We start from the raw sequence: 17,970 nt of genomic DNA on the forward strand, positions 1-17,970 counted from the left end.
CTCTTCACTGTTTAATCCCATCGTTTAATCAGTAACCATTTTCCTGGCTTTATCTGACCCTGGTAGCTTTAATCAGGAATCTTCTGCTAAGATTCTTTTCCCCAGTATGGACTGAGCAGGTGAGCGTCTGCCAGGTTTATAATGAATTTCAATCCCAAAGGGCAGGAGGCTACTTGGAAAACAATCCTGTCTATAACTGGCCTAAGAAGGACTGACTTTTAGAAAATACCAGTGGAGCGTTAGTGACATGTTTAAGAGCAGCTGGTGTGCGAGGTCGAATCTGCCCTCAGCAGCAAGAGTTGAAATTGACATTCCTTGAACACCACCCACATGCCAACCCCTGGGAGGAGGGCATCATGGGTGCTGCCTTGGCAGATCTGCACTTCAGCCATTGCCGTCCTCTCCCTCTTACGGATCAGGACTCAGTGGCACAGGGAGATTAAGTCACCTGCCCAAGATCATGTAGCCATCTAGCATTGGACCAAAGATTTGTTCTTGGCTGTCTGGGTTGGGACCTAGCCTGATAGCCTCCATGCTATGCTGAGGGCCTCTGCCACCCTAATGAGACAATGATGGGTCGGCATAGGGGAACATGTGTGGTCTGCAAGGAGGTGGCATGTGAATGGGCTCTTGGGGAAGATGTAACAAGATGTGTGGGTCACTGGCCAGGGTATACCCAGGTTTAACTGCCTGAGCCCCTTCCACAGAAGGGCAGGTGCAGGCCTTGGAGTGTGAATCTCTACCTCCAGCGTTAGCCATATTATTCAGAGTACAGAGAAAACAGCAACACTTAGTGTTTCCATGAACAACCAACTTCTAGAGCAAGCTTGTCCAGCCCGAGGCCTGCAGGCCACATGGCCACATGCAGCCTAACATAAATCCGTAAAGTTTCTTAAAACCTTACGAGATTGTTTTGTGATTTTTTTTTTTTTAAGCTCATCAGCTATCGTTAGTGCTAGTGTATTTTATGTATGGCTCAAGACAATTTTTCTTCTTCCAATGTGGCCCATGAAGCCAAAAGTTTGGGCACCCTTGTAGAGGGTCTCTTGATTGATGGTTTCTGCGTTTCCCACAGCAAATTCGTGGGGCTAAAGCTGAGATGAGACTTTGCTACTTGCAGAGTTGTCAGGTGACACATCTCAGCAGAGCTCTGGGGCCATTTGAAAGCCTTCCACTGCTCCTCTCAGCTGCTCCTGAGACGGAAGGTGCTCCATGCACTGTTTTGTCTGATGCCCAAAGAGTGGCTTTTTGTTTGTTGCATGGCGCTCCGTGTGGCTTGGAGATACTTCACATTTGAAGCCACATTTCCAGCCCTCATGGCATGCTGTAGAAATGTTACAGTTGTTTTTCCCCTTATCTACATAAACAACATAACTTTGTCAGAAAATTGAAAATGTGCACTTTGTCCCATCAGCTAAAACGGGCTGTCAGATAAGGCTTTTTTTTCTCCATTGCATCCGATGAATGATGTAAATGGTTTTTGGCTTTGGAGTTTTTTTGCAAGGCACTAGAGTAAATGATCAGAGTAGTAACATTTTTAACCTTATCTATCATACTGAAACATTTTTTCTGCCTCCAATAAAACATGTCAGAGTCGATTAAGGACATTTTTCAATGAGGTATAATTCACAGATTTTAGTAGCGAATCTAAGAGCACTGAAGTATTAAAGAGGCTGTGAATACTTAATTAAGGCTATGTTACCGTCCTACCTTTGCCTGAATTCACTTAACGCTTTGGAGCTCTGCTCTGAAAACGCGCGATTTGTCTGATGGCGGGGTCAGAGGAGTAGCAGGTAGGATGGCCGGGGATGTGTCACATTGTATCTGGTGACAGGGCCGTGAAAGATACGGCGGCTCAGTACGTTTGGTGGTGCTTATCTGGTACATGAGTGCACATTACTTCCCAAAGACCGGGATCACTTTGGACAGTATCATTAAATGCTACGTCATTACCTGTTATAGAGCAGTGCTTTAGCTTCAAGGGCCTCTTGGGAAACATGGAACAGTCGGAAGAATGATGGGCAAAGATGGAGCCGGCATTAAATTTTCAATGGAAGCAGTATTGGCTTTGACTTTTCAGAAGCCTTATCTGTTAGATGGTGTTTGTCACTGGGCCGCGGAGCTGTGGATGTTCGTCAGTTGGAAGTTGCAGGCAGTTGAACGATATGGACAGGTGAAGGCTCCGTGGGGACTGGCCCAGCTCGCGGAGAGCTGGAGGGGGTAAATTGAAGGTTTATTTATCCCATTCGCTGTCAAGGTCAGCTTGCTAGAGAGCTGTCCTATGGATGCTTACAAATGCCAAAATCCTGGCAAATTGTCGAAAAGAGCCTCCAAATCACTGACCTTTGTACAGCTCCCATCAACGTGCCTGTGTCTCTGAACGGGGTCCTTAGAGAGAGTTAAATGGTTGGTAAAATGAGGCTCATGCCGTTGCTGTAATGTCAACGGAGCTGCTATGTATTTTTTATTTTTGTGTTTTCAGCAACAAGGATGAAGTTAAAGAGATGACTGATGAAAGAAGGAGTTTGGAGTGGGGTAGGGGGAGCTGAGCAAAATAATTATGCTGGTGTGGGTTTTGGCAAACGAGTTGGTCTGAATTTCTACATTTGAGCGTATTTCCAGCCTGGAGTCGGAGGCATCTCTGTGTCTCCATTGTTATGCTCCTTGTCGGAAAGGGGCATTTCATAGTTCTTTTTGTCATCCCTCCTCCCTACTCAGGGTGCCTGATGCAGCCACAGTCTCTCCTGGGGCTGGCTGTTCTGAGTGATGTGTTCTCTTGCTGTGACTTCTCGTCTGACTTTGCCATGACAGCTGATTTAAGGAGGCATGACAGAGCCAGCCATATTGTCTTCTGTTCCTTTTGTTGATGGCGAGCAACACTGCAGTACAGTTAACCAAATGTAGAGGGCATTATCCAGAAATTGAGGAATAACCATGATGTGGAATATTATGCATCCATTAAAAAGAATGCACTAGGGCTCTACCTGTTGACCTGGAAAGATAGCTACAGGATTCCAAGAGAGAATGTGTGAATACTGTGATCAGATTTTACAAAAAAAAATAAAAATAAAATAAAGCCACCTTCTTCCCGAGGTTTCCAGATAAGACACTCAATACATTTGAATTTCAGATAATCAAGAAATAATCTAGAAATGACTTAAAAGCTATGTGTCGTTTACCTGAAATTCAAACGTAACTGGATGTCCTGTGTTTTTATTTGCAAAATCTGTCAACTCTCTCCCCTCCCTTCAGACAGGTAATGTGTATGAACATGATGTATATGTGTGTCTATATGTATGCATGCAGGTATGAGTAAATATGTGTATTTGTATGTGGTTATACAGTCATGGAGTAAATAAAGAAGGATGAATCCTGGATAAGTAACATGGATTTTCTGGAAGAGATTGCATAGGGGTTGATATGAGAGCGTGTGGTGGAGGAAGCAGGTGGAAGGGAGGAAAGGGTGAGGGAAACAGAAAAGGCAAAACGGAAAGCCCATAGGTGGTATGTCATTCATCCTCTTGTTCACTCTACAAAGGATTGTCTAGATTTCCTTTCTCAGGGCCTGGGGCAGGCACCTAGGATTCCGAGGAGGTAGCCAGGGCTCCTGGCCCTTGGGAGTTCAGCTGATAGGAAAGCAGGCCATCCCATCACCATGTGCTTGGATTCTGTGGAGCTTATAGGAGGAGGCTGGAGAGTCAGCAGTTTATCATGCATTGCTGATTTAGAAGAGAAGTGCTGGGATCACGCCTGTAATCCCAGCACTTTGGGAGGCCAAGGCAGGTGGATCACCTGAGGTCAAGAGTTAGAGACCAGCCTGAGCAACATGGAGAAACCCCATCTCTACTAAAAATACAAAATTAGCTGGACGTGGTGGTGCATGCCTGTAATCCCAGCTACTTGGGAGGCTGAGGCAGGAGAATCGCTTGAGCCTGGGAGGCGGAGTTTGCGGTGAGCTGAGATCGTGCCATTGCACTCCAGCCCGGGCAGCGAGAGCAAAACTCTATCTCAATAAAATAAAATAAAATAAAATAAGTAAATAAATAAAATAAAAATAAATTAAAAAAGAGATGATAAAAGGTTGCATCTCAGCATCTCACCAGCCCTGTTTTTACTCTCTGGGTCCAAATTTGGGCTTCCTGGTCCAAATGCCGTCCTTAGCACTCACAAGCTCAGCTCAGGAATGATAACGATTGTCTCACAGTGGGCATGTGGGGACCCCGTGGAAGGTAAGAAACGGCCGGCCTTGGGGGATCCCCTGTCTCATCTCTCCCTGTTTAATGTTGAAGACAGTTGCTGCAGAGGCCGGCACATCCACTATTTATAAGACCATTCAAAACCCTCCTTCTTATTTCCAAATTCAATTAAAGAGCTGTTAATACGTCCCAGGTTTGTTGTAATGAGCCCATAACTGAAACTGACATCATTATCAATTCAAACAAAACACAAATGCTTCATCTTTTGCTTCCTCAGGGAAACACCCAACTTCCCCAAGCCTCAGCCTCTCCTTGGCTGGGAGGATGCTGGGAGGCTTGCCTGGTGGTTTCTTCTTTGCAAATACAAAGAGTTCTGTGGAAGACCTTCCCTTCCCACTGCATGTTGTGCCCTTCGGTCCAATGAGACTTTGATCAGTGTGATTCTGGAATGCTCTTTCTATAGCTGACTTCCCTTGGCAAATTTCTTTCAGGAGGGGAGCAGCTGCAGGAAACCTGGTGGGTGGGAATTCTCTGTGTTGCCATGTGGGCCAAACCTCTGATGTTCTGTGGCCCCAAATATTGGTTTCTTATAATGTGAACTTTGCAAAGCTCCAACACCCATTCTTCTGGGATGAAGAAGAAATAGGCAAATAATTTCATCGGGGTAAAAATGCAGAGAGAGAAGAAGAAAAGTCATGAGGCAGTGGTGATCAGAGGGCACCAGGGCCAGAGGGCAGAGGGTGAATGGTGGTCACAGGGAGTGGCTTCGACGTTCAGCTAGTGTGGGTCATGAGGGTGCCTGAGGATGTTCAACTGGGCTCAGTCACTGGACACAAGGGCTCGCTGGGTTTTTATTGGACAGGGCATTGCAAGAGAGGCACAAAAGCTATTCGGGAGAAGGAACATGAGTAGTCAATGAGCACAAACCGGGAGTCAAGAATTTCTGAGCCCCTGGTATAGCTGCACACTGACCTCATTCATTCTCTCAATAGTCCAAAGACATAAAAGGGTGACAGCCTCAGTATTTTCAGATTAAGACAGTAGGTCACTGGAAGGTTCTGTCTTGCCCAACATTGCAAAAAAGCTTGAGACTGTTTAAACTCAAATTCAAAGATCTTGTGTTTAAAAGTTTCTCAGAGTGGCTGAGAAGTGTGAGTAATTGCAGACTCTTTACCCAACAGGTATTCCTGTAAGCTGTGAACTCATCCACAGGTGGCCTGGAGATTCTCACTGCTAAGGCACAATGGAACCTCTCTCTTGCCCCCTGGGTCCTCAGTGGCTTGAACACAGACCTGTGACTTCTCTCCCTCTGTCCTCCTCTGCATCCTTGACATTGCCCTTCTCTGGAGGGCCTGGACTTCCCAGAGTCTACTGGAAGCTCTCATATGAACTGGGAAATCTATCACTGGGTTCTCACATGGATTTAGGGTGTGTGCCAGTTCTGATGGGGCTGTGAGTCTGAGCTGGGCCACATTGGGAACTAGCACTTCCCACATGCAGTGGGGTTGGTGCTGTGGCTGGGTTGTGCTGCAGCCTGCTCTGGGACGCCAACACAGTCTCTTTCCAGAGCCTGTTTTCCAGAAGGATCTGGCACCTGGAGGCCTGGAGGAGATGCCCATAGGAATGCTAGGCAGAGCATCCTGTAGCACTTGTGATGGAATGAGGTCGACGTGGTTTGGATATTTGTTCCCTCCAAATCTCATGTTGGAATGCAATCTCCAATGTTGGAGGTGGGGCCTGGTGGGGGGTGTTTGGGTCATGAGGGGTGGATTCCTCGTGAATGGCTTGGTGCCCACCCCGAAGTAATGAGTTCATGGGAGATCTGGTTGTTAAAGAAACTGGCACCTCCTCCTCGCTGTCTTGCTCCCTCTTTCCCCATGTGACACACCAGCTCCCCTTTTGCCTTCTGCCATGAGGAAAAGCTTCCTGAGGCCTCCCCAGAAGAAGCTGAGCAGATGCTGGTGCCTTGCTTGAGCAGCCTGCAGAACCATACGCCAAATAAACCTCTTTTTAAAATAAATTACCCAGCCTCAAGTATTCCTTTATAACAATGCAAAATGGACTGACACAGAGAGCAAATTTCTTTTCAACTCCATCAGCTGCCCGGCTCCAGAATCTCAGTGGCCTCTCTGTGTAGGTCAGGAACCCTCAACTACTGTGGCTTATCCCATCCCAAAGTGGAAAATTATTAGTGGTTTCTTTTCTTTCTTCTTTTTTTTTTTCTTTTTCTTTTTTTTGTTTTGAGACAGAGTCTTGCTCTGTCACCCAGGCTGGAGTGCAGTGGCGTGATCTTGACTCACTGCAACCTCTGCCTCCCGGGTTCAAGTGATTCTCATGCCTCAGCCTCCTGAGTAGCTAGGATTACAGGCATGTGCCACCACGCTTGGCTAATTTTTGTATTTTTTAGTAGACATGGGGTTTTGCCATGTTGGCCAGGCTGGTCTTGAACTCCTGATCTTAAGTGACCCACCCACCTTGGCCTCTCAAAGTGCTGGGATTACAGCCATGGGCCACCATACCTGGCTGATCAGTGATTTCTGCACAGAGCCCATCCTGGCCAGTTTCCACCTACCTGAGTTTCTCAGGCTGCTTTTACAAACTCCCAGCGAGGCTGTGCAGATACAAATTCCGGTGCCCAGCACCAAGTCCACAAAGAGGCTCATTGTGCCTTTCCTTCTGTTTTCCCTCCCGGCCCCTTGACGGACCTATGTTAGCCATTCGTTCCTTCCCTCCTTCACTCCCTCCTGCCCTCGTGCACTCACCAGGTATTTAGATGGCCACTGAGGGTTTCCTGTGAATGGACATTGTCCCAGCCTCTGATGATTCTGAACAAAACAGGCAAGGTATCTTTCACCGAGGTTATACACTTCAGAGAAGATGTTGACCATGCAAACAAACACGTAAGATGATTTCAGAGAGCAGGAAGTGCTATGAAGAAAATCCCTCAGATGGATATGATGGTCAGCTCTACCGAGGTCTTTGAGTTGAATCTTGAAAGTCCAGGGGAGCCAACCAAGGGAAGGTCCAGAGCAGGAGGACTGCTGAGAGCGGAAGCATCTGCAAAGGCCCTGAGGTGAGAAGAGGAAGCTGGAGAGAAGCTTAGAGGACACAGAGGCCCATGGTTGAAAATGAGTCTGGGAGACCAGCAGCGTCGGGCCGGGCACGGTCTTCCACCTGGAACTGCATTGGATTTTATTCTCACCTAGTCTCTCATGGAGAGTTCACAGACTGTGGCTTCCTTCTGTGCCTGAAGCTTGGCTTGCACCACTCCCCTCCCTGAGAAACCCTCCTTGTTATTTGTCTACTGACATTTCACTCATCCGAAATACCTCCTCTTCCATGAAGCCTTCTCAGTTTCCCTGGCAGGATCCATTTCTCTCCCATGTGACTCTGTTGGACAAAACATCCTCTTCGTAGCACTTCTCTGGCTTTCAGGGTGTTTCTGAGTCCTGAGGCCTTGCTGTATCCATCTCTGCAGCCCCACAGTACTTGGTGCATGGAATGTACTCAGGCGTCTTCCTCTAAGCCAGCAGCAGGTGCCTTGTGTAGGAATGAGGCTGGTGGAGTGCTCTTGGGAGACGGAGGCCAACGCTGGGCTTCCTACCTTTCTTCTAGATCTTTGGAGGAGCCCTGGGTTAGGGTGGGAGCAGTTAGGCATTTGCCCAGTTATTTTTAGTTTTGGGTGAGCAGCCGGGTAAGAGATGACTCAGACTGGTAAGCAAAGGGACAAGGCTAGAGGCAGGAACAATATCCCTGGCTGTGGGTACCACATCTTTGAGGACCACAACAGGGCTGTGGGACCACATCTGTCATTAGAAGAGCCAATGGTGAGGGGTGTCTTTATCACCACGGGAAGTAAAAATGAATTAATGCTTGAGCAGGAGCTGCCGTGAGGGCAGCTTCTTACAGATTAATGCTGTATGAAGCCCTCTGTCCGCACTGACACATGCCTGACTCCCTGAGCAGACCCTTAGCCTTGGTGGGATTTCAGCAGCGTAGAGAGTCCATCTGAATGATGCGAATCTGTGTCTTCCTTAAGCCGATATAAGGGCTATTCCTATTTACCAGGTGGTTGCCTGGCTGGGATTTCCCCCAGACTGAGCTTGTCCTCAGCAAGGACCCCCCAGTGTCAGCTCCAGCCCCTAGAGAGGCGGCACTGGGGTCTACCATGCAGCATTTATTTTGCTGGCCCTACCTGTTCTGAGCACACAGCCTGCTCTGAGCACACAGCCTGCTCTGATCACCCAGGCCTGCAGAGAGCTGGGAGGCAGCACCTTTAGCAACCCTTGAAGTCTGAGAACACTGTGCCCTCCTAGTACCTGCCTTGCCTCTCAAGGGTCAGCCTTCTCCTCCGTCCACTCCCACCCACCAGCCCACTGTCCTCTGTGCAAGGTGCATGGGCCCATGGGGACCCTCCCTGTAACCTGTCTTACTATTTCCCAGAGCTCTTTCTTTCCTCCAAAGACAAGGTGACCTGGCTTCCTTCTCCTTGTCCTATTTTTGATGACAGGAGTGGTTAAATCAAATGACAGAGAACACGTTATGGTTGCCACTGTATGCCTTCAACCAACAAACTGCCCTTCAGCGTGATGGCTTCTCACTGGCCCATGGCGAGGGGCAGGGGAGTGGGGAGTTATCCCCGTTCTGGGGGTAGGGTCATCACACCCCGTCGTCTCTGCCCCCAACACTGATGCCTCATGGTGTTTAACCATCAGGACCAGCGTCCAGCATCCCCCTCCAGCTGGCTCTGAAACCCCCAGCCCAGCACAGAGCCCAGCATGAGTATTGCTGAAAGGACGCGTGAATCTGTGACTTTTGAGAGGAAATGCTCCCAATGAGTAGCTGACTTTGCTAAAGGAGGTGACGTCCTGACCTTGACCTTGACCTTGACCTTGAGGCAGTGCCACTGTTGTCAATGGGGCTGCAAGTCTGTGCTCTGGGCTGCCTACCTAAATCACACCAACTTGCAAAAAGTCCCGGGATTATTTACAGTTGATCTTTAAACAGCAGTAGATATGAATAAAAGAGCAATATCTCACATCATTAGTCCATAAATATGCAGTTTAGTTTTATTTGTCAAATAAAATAACCTGAGATTGAGCTGCCTAGCTGAAAGACACAGACATACATACGCCTGTCTCCTTGCCTCTCCCTGATGTTTGCAGCACTGCAGGAATGTTCTTTCCCCAAGTGTGTCCTACTCTCTCCCTTTCCTGGGAAGAATCATTCAGGCAGGTTTGCTTCCCTCTCCCTCCGGGGGAAGCCAACTGACTGTCTAGGCTGTCATCGAGGCCATCGGCTCCAGCCCTCTGGGAAAGGAAGAGCTGGAATCCCCTTCCTTGCTTCCCTTATTTAACAGAGCCTCATTTCGATTTTATAAAAGGCTTGGAGTCTGTGGCAGGGTTAGAAGCTGGCTCTGCTCATTGTGGGGGTCTATGCCATGCTCCCCTGCAGGAACAGAGTAGGGAGGGATCTGCTGCAGCCCAGCCTGAATTTTCCGTCGTCACTGCATCCAGCTGGGTGTGTGTAAACTGGCAGGGGTCCTGGGATGTGAGCAGGAAGGCAGGAGGCACACATCCCCCAAGGGAAAGAACTTCCCAGTGTAGGGTGAAGACCAGCTCCGTGTGCCCTGTGTTCATCTGGTGGGAGAGGCCTGGGTGCAGATGCGCACTTAGGTTCTCCTGGTTTAGTGGGCCATATGTCCTGAGTTAGGTGTTGCAGTGGAACAGGGAGGATGGGCTGGTGGGAGCCAGGGCTCTTGATTAGTAGGCATGGTTGGGTGACACGGCCCTGCCTCTTCACAAAGCTGCCTGCACTTCCTGAATCTCTGAAGACTTGAGGTTTTATCTATCTTGGGTGTAGCTCAGCCAGAGCAGAATATGACCTGATGTGAACTTTAGCAGTTGTTGGTAATTTTTTTAAATTTTTTCAATTTTTAATTTTTGTGGATGCATGGTAGGTGTATATATTTATGGGGTACATGAAATATTTTGATACAGGCATACCATATGTAATACATTCAGGTAAATATGGTATCTATCCCCTCAAGTATTTATCCTTTGTGTTTCAGACAATTAGATTATACTCTTAGTTATTTTTAAACAAATAATTAAATTATTTTTACTATTGTCACCCTGTTGTGCTAAATACTAGGTCTTATTTGTTTAAGTTGTTGGACTATGTATATATATACACACATACACACATATATATGTATTTGAGATAGGGTCTCACTCTGTCACTCAGGCTGGACTGCTTTGGCACAATCTCGGCTCACTGTAATCTCAACCTCTCAGGCTTAAGCGATCCTCCCATCTCAGCCTCCCAACTAGCTGGGACTACAGGTGCATGCCACTGTGCCCATCCATTTTTTTTTTTTTTTTTGTATTTATGGTAAAGGTAGGGTTTCTCCATGTTGCTCAGGCTGGTCTCAAACTCCACGCCTCCACACCCGGCCTGTTGGTAATATTTTAAGCAGAGATATTAAAGACAGCGTATCCTGTCAACAGATAACACCACCAAGACTCAGTATATTAAGTCTGAACTTTGTCTCAGAACGTCTGTCTGTTCTTTTGCAAATAGGACCTTGACTTCCAAATTAATATTCGCCTTGTAAGACTCAGAAACAGCTCCGTCAGGGGAGACTGAGGGATGTGATGGTGAATGGAGAGGGTCTTAGGTGAACCCAGCAGCCTCCTCATGCTCACCCCTCAAAACCCAAAGGCTTTCCAGGTCAGGTGTTGGAATGAGAATTTTGCTTGTGCTCTCCTTATACGTTCAGCTTTCACTTCCTCTTGGATCCTTCTAGTGACTATGATAAAATCATCATAGATTTTAGACTAGTAAGTTCCCAGCACCCTCTAAAATTCAAAGACCAGGAACAGAGCAGGGAGGGCTCTGCTATACCCCAGCCTGCATTTCATGATGTCACTGCATCCAGATGGGTGTGCGTAAGCTGGCAGGAGTCCTGGAATGTGAGCAGGTAGGCAGGAGGGACGCATTCCCTCAGGGAAAAGAACTTCCCAGCGTAGGACGAAGGCTGGCCCCATGTTCCCCATTTCCATCTGGTGATGAGTTGGAGGGGCCTTGGGTGCAGGTGTACATAATATACTTTAATACATAAATAAGCCATGGTGTTCAGTTAATATGATTGTTTCTTATTGCACCTCTGCGTGATATGTGTGTCCATAGATGCCATGTTTTATTAAACTAACTGGTGTTATATTTTTGAGAAGGAATTTTGTGATGTAATGAAATTCAAAGTTGTATCTTTCCCATCGCAATATTCTCTCTGCAATGTCCTTCAGAGGCCTAATTCTTTTGTGCTACAAACAGAGAGAAGAGATACCCTCAACTGAGAAATCAGTTTTCTTTTCTTTTTTTTTGAGATGGAGTTTTGCTCTTGTTGGCCAGGCTGGGGTGCAATGGTGCGATCTTGGCTCAGTGCAACCTCCACCTCTCGGGCTCAAGTGATTCTCCTGCCTCAGCCTCCTGAGTAGCTGGGATGACGGGAGCATGCCAGTGCACCTGGCTAATTTTTTGTATTTGTAGTAGAGACAGGATTTCACCATGTTGGCCAGGTGGGTCTCGAACTCCTGACCTCAGAAGATCGACCCACCTCAGCCTCCCAAAGTGCTGGGATTACAGGCATGAGCCACCATGCCTGTAAGGCCGAGAAATCAGTCTTTTAAGGAACCTAGAAGAAAACAAGGAATTAGAATAATTATAAAAAGTGGAAAAAAGAACAGGGTTGTACCAAGTCAAGCTTTCCCAATAAGCTAACCACGAGATGTGTGGAAGTGTTAAACATCAACTCTGGGCCAAGTGGTTGGTTTGAATCGGGGAAGTTTTGCAGCAGTGGCTGCCTTGAAGTTTGATAGGAGCAGAATGATCCTGACATGATTGGTAGGGATGGTCTTCTGGACATGGGAGGGGCTGGCTTTCCCATTGCATATCTCTCATGAAATCTTACCCTTTTGGTGTCCTTGGGAGTTTCATCTTTTTCAGTGATGGTCATTTTCTTGGTGCCAAGATACTGTTTTTGTGCTCAAGCACTTGTCAGAAATTGTGACATAAGACAGAAACTTACATGACTCGCCATGAACAAAAAGGAATGTGTCTTGTTAGCAGCACAGGCAGGATACACAGCCCAGACCGGCAGCTTTTATTGCTTTTGCAAAGGAGAAGAAAATATCATCCAGTTCAATGATGCTCTATCTTTGAAGAAATAGGCAAGATTTATCCTGAAGCACCAGAACAGTGGGTTTCTGATGACCCTCTCCCATTGGCCTCTAGACATGGATGGTCTCAGGGTGTGCTCATCCTTCTGGGGTGGTGCCCGGGCAGGCTGTCTGCATGCAGGTGAAATAAACAGCCCCCAGCACTTTGCTTGGTCACAGGAAACATGCTGGGTGTCGGAGCCACAGCCAAGCGTTGTCCAAGGTACAGACACATCCCCAGCGTAGCCCCACTCAACGAAACCCCTTTCAAGGCCAGGTCTACCCCTGTGGGTTCTTTCCTCTTGGCTTAAACAGGTCTTGTACACCTTAAGCGTTCAAGAGATGGGGCTGTCAGTGTCGGTCAGACAGATGGGCTGTACTCAAATGATCTGGTGTTCATTTCATCATTTCTCCGTTGACACAACTGAGAACGTTTTTCCTCAAATGCTTAGTTCAGATTCGGCTGTTGCACAGTGGGTTTGCCTGTCGTGAAAGCAGCTAGATAAAAGTTGCATGACAAGTATTTTAAAAGACAGGTGTGGACAATAAGGAAAAGTGCAGTGAAAGGTTTAAAACATAGAAACTCTGTGGTCTGGGTTTGTCTTCCTAAGGCCCCTCGAGCAAACAGAGCCCTCTTCTTCTTCCCCCAGTTGACAGAGCGCCCTTTCCTGGGTGTGGGGGTAAAAAGACGTCACCAGCCCTGCTGTCCCTGTAGGTCACAGCTCAGGCCTGACATCAGCAGAGAGAACAGAAGGGTCACCTCCCCGGAGAAGGAAGGAGCTTTGCCTTTGAACGATGCATTTAAAGCATTTATAAAACATCCTTCAACTTCTTCCAGGAACAAAAGTTTTAAATGAAGGAAAGAGCCTCAGCTATTTCAAGGTCTTGGATTCTTTCCCTTTCTGGCATTTGTGAGCAGCCGTGCAGATTTCTTCCTCCAGAAATGGAGGAAGACTGATTTAGCAAGTTTGCAAAGAACCCACTTGTGTGAAACACCTTCCCTCCTGCTTTAAGGTGAAACTCCTCTTTCTAGGAGGAAAGCAGATAGAGGTCTAGGTCTGGATTGCATTGGTCCTAGCATTTGTCACAGTGTTCTACTGAATTAGTGACTCAGTGCAGCAGTCACTTAAAAAAGAGACCCTGACCGGGCGCGGTGGCTCAAGCCTGTAATCCCAGCACTTTGGGAGGCTGAGACAGGTGGAGCACAAGGTCAGGAGATCGAGACCATCCTGGCTAACACGGCGAAACCCCGTCTCTACTAAAAACACAAAAAATTAGCCGGGCGAGGTGGCGGGCGCCTGTGGTCCCAGCTACTCGGGAGGCGGAGGCAGGAGAATGGCGGGAACCCGGGAGGCGGAGCTTGCAGTGAGCTGAGATCTGGCCACTGCACTCCAGCCTGGGCGACAGAGCGAGACTCCGTCTCAAAAAAAAAAAAAAAAAAAAAAAAGAGACCCAGCTCAAATAGAGGGGCCCAGATCTTTGCTGCTTTTGCTCGAGAGTCTCACGGGGTCCTTGTCAATTTCTATTAACCCATGGCAGCTCCAGGAGGAGCACTCAATTCATGGTTTGTGTAGGTGGCTCTCTATTGGTCACACAGAGAACTCCTTGAGAGCGGGACAGCATCTTATTTTAGCATTTCCAGCCAATGGCTAGAGTGCTGGGCAACAAAAGGTGCCCAGTCAATGGTGATTGATTATTCGATCCACATTTAATTGACTGCCTCGCCCCCACTCGTCCACTCACACAATAAGACCATGCAAAGGTGTGGTAGGAAATGTTCTGATGGTCAAGTTTTAACAACATGAAGTGTAGAGTCTCCACGAGAACATCTGTGGATTTTTTATGGTTTCTGAACGAGTTTCCCATGACCGTGCTGCTGTACATGCCTTCATTCAGATTTTGAACTTAAGGACCACCTGCTCTACAAAGTCCTATCTGTGTCCCGCAGGTCGGACCTGTATGCACAGGACACACAGACCTTAGAGACATGACACTCCTGGTGGCATCTGTAGGAAGGAGGCTGGGAGGAAGGACTGGCAGGAACTGCCGCGCACCTCTAACCGGAGTCATGAAGGCTGGTCTGAAAACAGAGGTGTGGATGGCTGGAGGAAGTGGGTGAGAGCAGCTTGTGTCTGTTGCAGAGGGAAGGAAAGGGGCACTTCCTTTTGGAAAGACAACTGGTGTGATTCAGGGAGAGGCGAAGTCGACAGAACAATGCCAAAAAACCTTCTTGATGACTGAATTCCAGGATCACAGCCCCTGCTTTCCATGACAGGGTCAACCAAGGCTGTGGTCTTGTGTGCACCCGTCAATTAAAGCAGGAGGGAAGTTTCAAAGCAAAGTCACTCCAGTAAAAATTTAAAACCCTGGGCTGACTTTAAGGATGCACGTGAAATCATGACAAAACAAGGATTCTATTTTATTTTCTTTTCCATGGGCTAAATTATTTCAGTTCTTGGTGCATAAGTGTTTTGAGATAGCATCATTTTTCCCCCCTAAAGATAAATCCTGGAGACACAGGGGACTTCTCTTGAGGAGGGATGCTCAGATCAATCAGGAGAAGCCAGGTGGGAAGGAGGGCCCAAGACAAAGGGCCTTGCCTGGAACTCTGCAGCAGGGTTAGGGCGCGTGTGAGCCACCCGTTGCATTTCTGTCTGTGGTTTTCATCAAGGTTCCCTCTTCTGTGACAGGTAATGTCATTGCACGTACACAATTTAAGACAGAGCATCTGGTGCTTCTTGGACCTTCAAGCAAGAGTCACATCTCAGGTGAAGCTTGGCAGTTTTTAGGTGAACAAAGTAATCAAAGCAAAAATGTCAACTAATAATAATAATGATGATGATGATATCAGAAGAATGTCCAATGCCATGGTTGGATTCCCAGAGGGCAGCATCTGCTCATGCCGTCAACAATGTGGTGCCATTTCAATCATTCTCTTTTTGTCCCAAAGACAGAAAAAAAAAATAGAAAAAAGAAAGAAAGAAAGAAAGAAAGAAAGAAAGAAAGAAAGAAAGAAAGACAGACAAAGACACCATGAACTGTCTATCCTCTTGGTAATACACCTGTAAATAAACATGTCAATGTCCACACACAATGTACATTTATGCAGAATCCATCCTCTCTGTGCTTCTGTAGTTACCAAGTAAAAGTCCTTCTAAGCCTAAGAAATGACAGTATTAATTCAGTCTTGGGGTGTGGGGGGAAAGGTGGACTATCTTCAAATAAAAAAGGCGAGGCTAATGAAGTGGCATCCACGGGGGACTGGGAAAAGAAGAGGCTTCTTGTGGGAAAGTAATTATGTCTTCACTGACCCTCCTGGGGTACCCCCAGTGGCGGGGACTCTGCCTCGTGGTGTGACATCTCCTTTCGGGATGAGCTGCGCGTCACCTCTAGGAGCCCCCCTTTCCACGGATGCGTTTTCTAATCAGTTCACATGATTGAGCCTCCAGCAAGTGATGCTTTACTTAATTCCTTTCCGCCTGTAGGGTGTGAGGTTCGGAGGCCTCTCGTCAAAACTTTGGAGGGCTCTGTCAGTTTGAAAAGAACATGACCTTTAAATTGTATCAGTATGTTTGCTGGTGCATAAGGGAGAGGAAAGGTTCGTCCTGATGGAAAACCACTCAGAAGCCAAGGAGTAATTCAGAGGGAACCAGCCCAGGAAGGTAATTCGTTTATACGTAATTTGCTAAGTGGGGCGAGAATGGGGTCATGTACCTGCCGGGAGAGAAAGGCCTTAAGGTTTGGGTCTGGGGACATTTAGCCCATCTTAGGGTATTTTGCTTTCCATCGCTTCTCACCTCTGAGCTACAGATATTGCTCCACTGTTCTTAGAACAAGTAAATCAGTTTACTCCTGTGACTGCAATTGAGGGGCCGATTTTCAGAAAGATTCTACTTACACAACTGTCAGCCCTGGAGTTGAATCATTGACTCCTCCAGAGAAATTAGCAAGGTCTGGTCTGATACTGTGTGACGCAAGTAGGAACATGAGGACTGATTTTGAGGTTTATCAAAAAACTGCTTTTTAGAGATAAAGCGTCTATTCTGATTTTATTTCATAAGTCTTATTAGAATAAAGAGAATTCGAGAAGCCCATCTGTTTCATGCACGCCCCCGTGCACACACACACCCCCATCCCCACACTTTTTATTTGTGTATTGTGTATAGTTTTTATTGTGTTTACTTGTGTAATTTTTTTAAAAGTTATATTACTTTGAATTTAGAGGGCCTTTAACGATGACCCTTTGTGTCAAGAATTTGTTCCTACCTCTTTTTTCTAGTTAAAATATTTGGATTTATAAATGCAGAAGAAAATAGAGGCTAAGATACCGAACATTTCCTGGTTTAAGGAGGGGACCAAAAATAGCAATTTGAGCTTGGAGCAGACGTATACTTATTTTATTTTATTTTTTTTAAGTTGTAGCATCTTTATCTTTCAGAATCAAGAAAGCTGCCCACAGTGTCATTCTTCAGCTGAGAAAAAAGAGAGATGACTAACTCCTCGGACTGGAGTGAGGACTCACAGAGGTGGCAGGACACTGACCACCTATGTCTCCATTTCCTGGGCTGTCACACTGGGGTAGAACATCTCACTCTCCCATGGAGGATTATGTTATTTTTGGAGATTAATAATTTTTGAGGAAGAAAGGTGGCTTCCTCAAAAGGAAGTCACATGAAGAAGCAACTTACACGGTGGTCTCTTTATATAAACATATTGTGACTAGACAATGTATTTGTTCTCTGTAGCAGGAAAGAGCAATGAGCAGGCTCCCGACTCTAGGCCCCGTTTATCCTCACGTTGTGAAGCATAATCATTTGTCAGTTTAGGTGAAGCCCCTGTGCCCGGCTGCAAACCACGGTGCTGTGAAGTATTGACTGAGTCCGGGTGCCTAATGCAAAATGCAAAATAGGAATTGAAACATACTTGATGGAATTAAAACATTAGTATTGGCTTTCAGCTCTCGGTTCTCTAGCTCCTGTAATAAATGCAGGGCATCTTAAAAACAAAACCCAACAAACCAGCAGAAAACAGCCGGGCGCCTTTGCAAGGCAGGAGAGGCACAGAACCTCGCTGCAAGATTTGCGAATTGATTTTCTCCAGTGTGGACTCAGGCAACTGTTTCATCTCTAACTTTGACATATACTTTTCATTTATTTTAAGTAGAATGATCTTATTTTTACCATGGGTATAGGAAGACACTGTGACGTGCTAGATAAATGAAATAATCCTGATTACCACATTAAGCCATACACAGGGAATCTTAAAAAGAAAGTGCTATAAAAATCTAACGTGGATACACTTACTCGAACATCAGTGTTTATCAGCATGTATATGCACTGGGCCTTCTCTGAAGCGGAGGTCACCACAGCATGGGATTTGGGGTCTGACCTTTGCCAAGGAAGTCCATCATGTATTTCATATGAGATACCTTCCTAGAGAAATGAATCTGGTTTTGGTCCCAGACAGGAATCCTGTCTTTCATCAAATAAGTTTAATATTCATCAATATGACAGGAACCAATATGTATGGTTTTGCCTCTCTGCTCCTAGAGGTCT

General features: G+C 46.7%; 1 protein-coding gene across 1 annotated transcript in view; it reads left to right on the top strand.

Moving 5' to 3' along the window:
• The first annotated feature begins 2,014 nt into the window (after window positions 1-2,014).
• Window positions 2,015-17,970, top strand: part of LOC105550380 — a 36,860-nt gene continuing 20,904 nt past the window's right edge. Inside the window, exon 1 of the mRNA XM_011995285.1 lies at window positions 2,015-2,220. Within this exon, the coding sequence (XP_011850675.1) occupies window positions 2,015-2,220 (206 nt within the window). The remainder of the gene's footprint in view (window positions 2,221-17,970) is intronic.

The sequence above is a fragment of the Mandrillus leucophaeus genome, unplaced genomic scaffold, assembly GCF_000951045.1.
Source record: "Mandrillus leucophaeus isolate KB7577 unplaced genomic scaffold, Mleu.le_1.0 Scaffold48, whole genome shotgun sequence".
NCBI lineage: Eukaryota > Metazoa > Chordata > Mammalia > Primates > Cercopithecidae > Mandrillus > Mandrillus leucophaeus.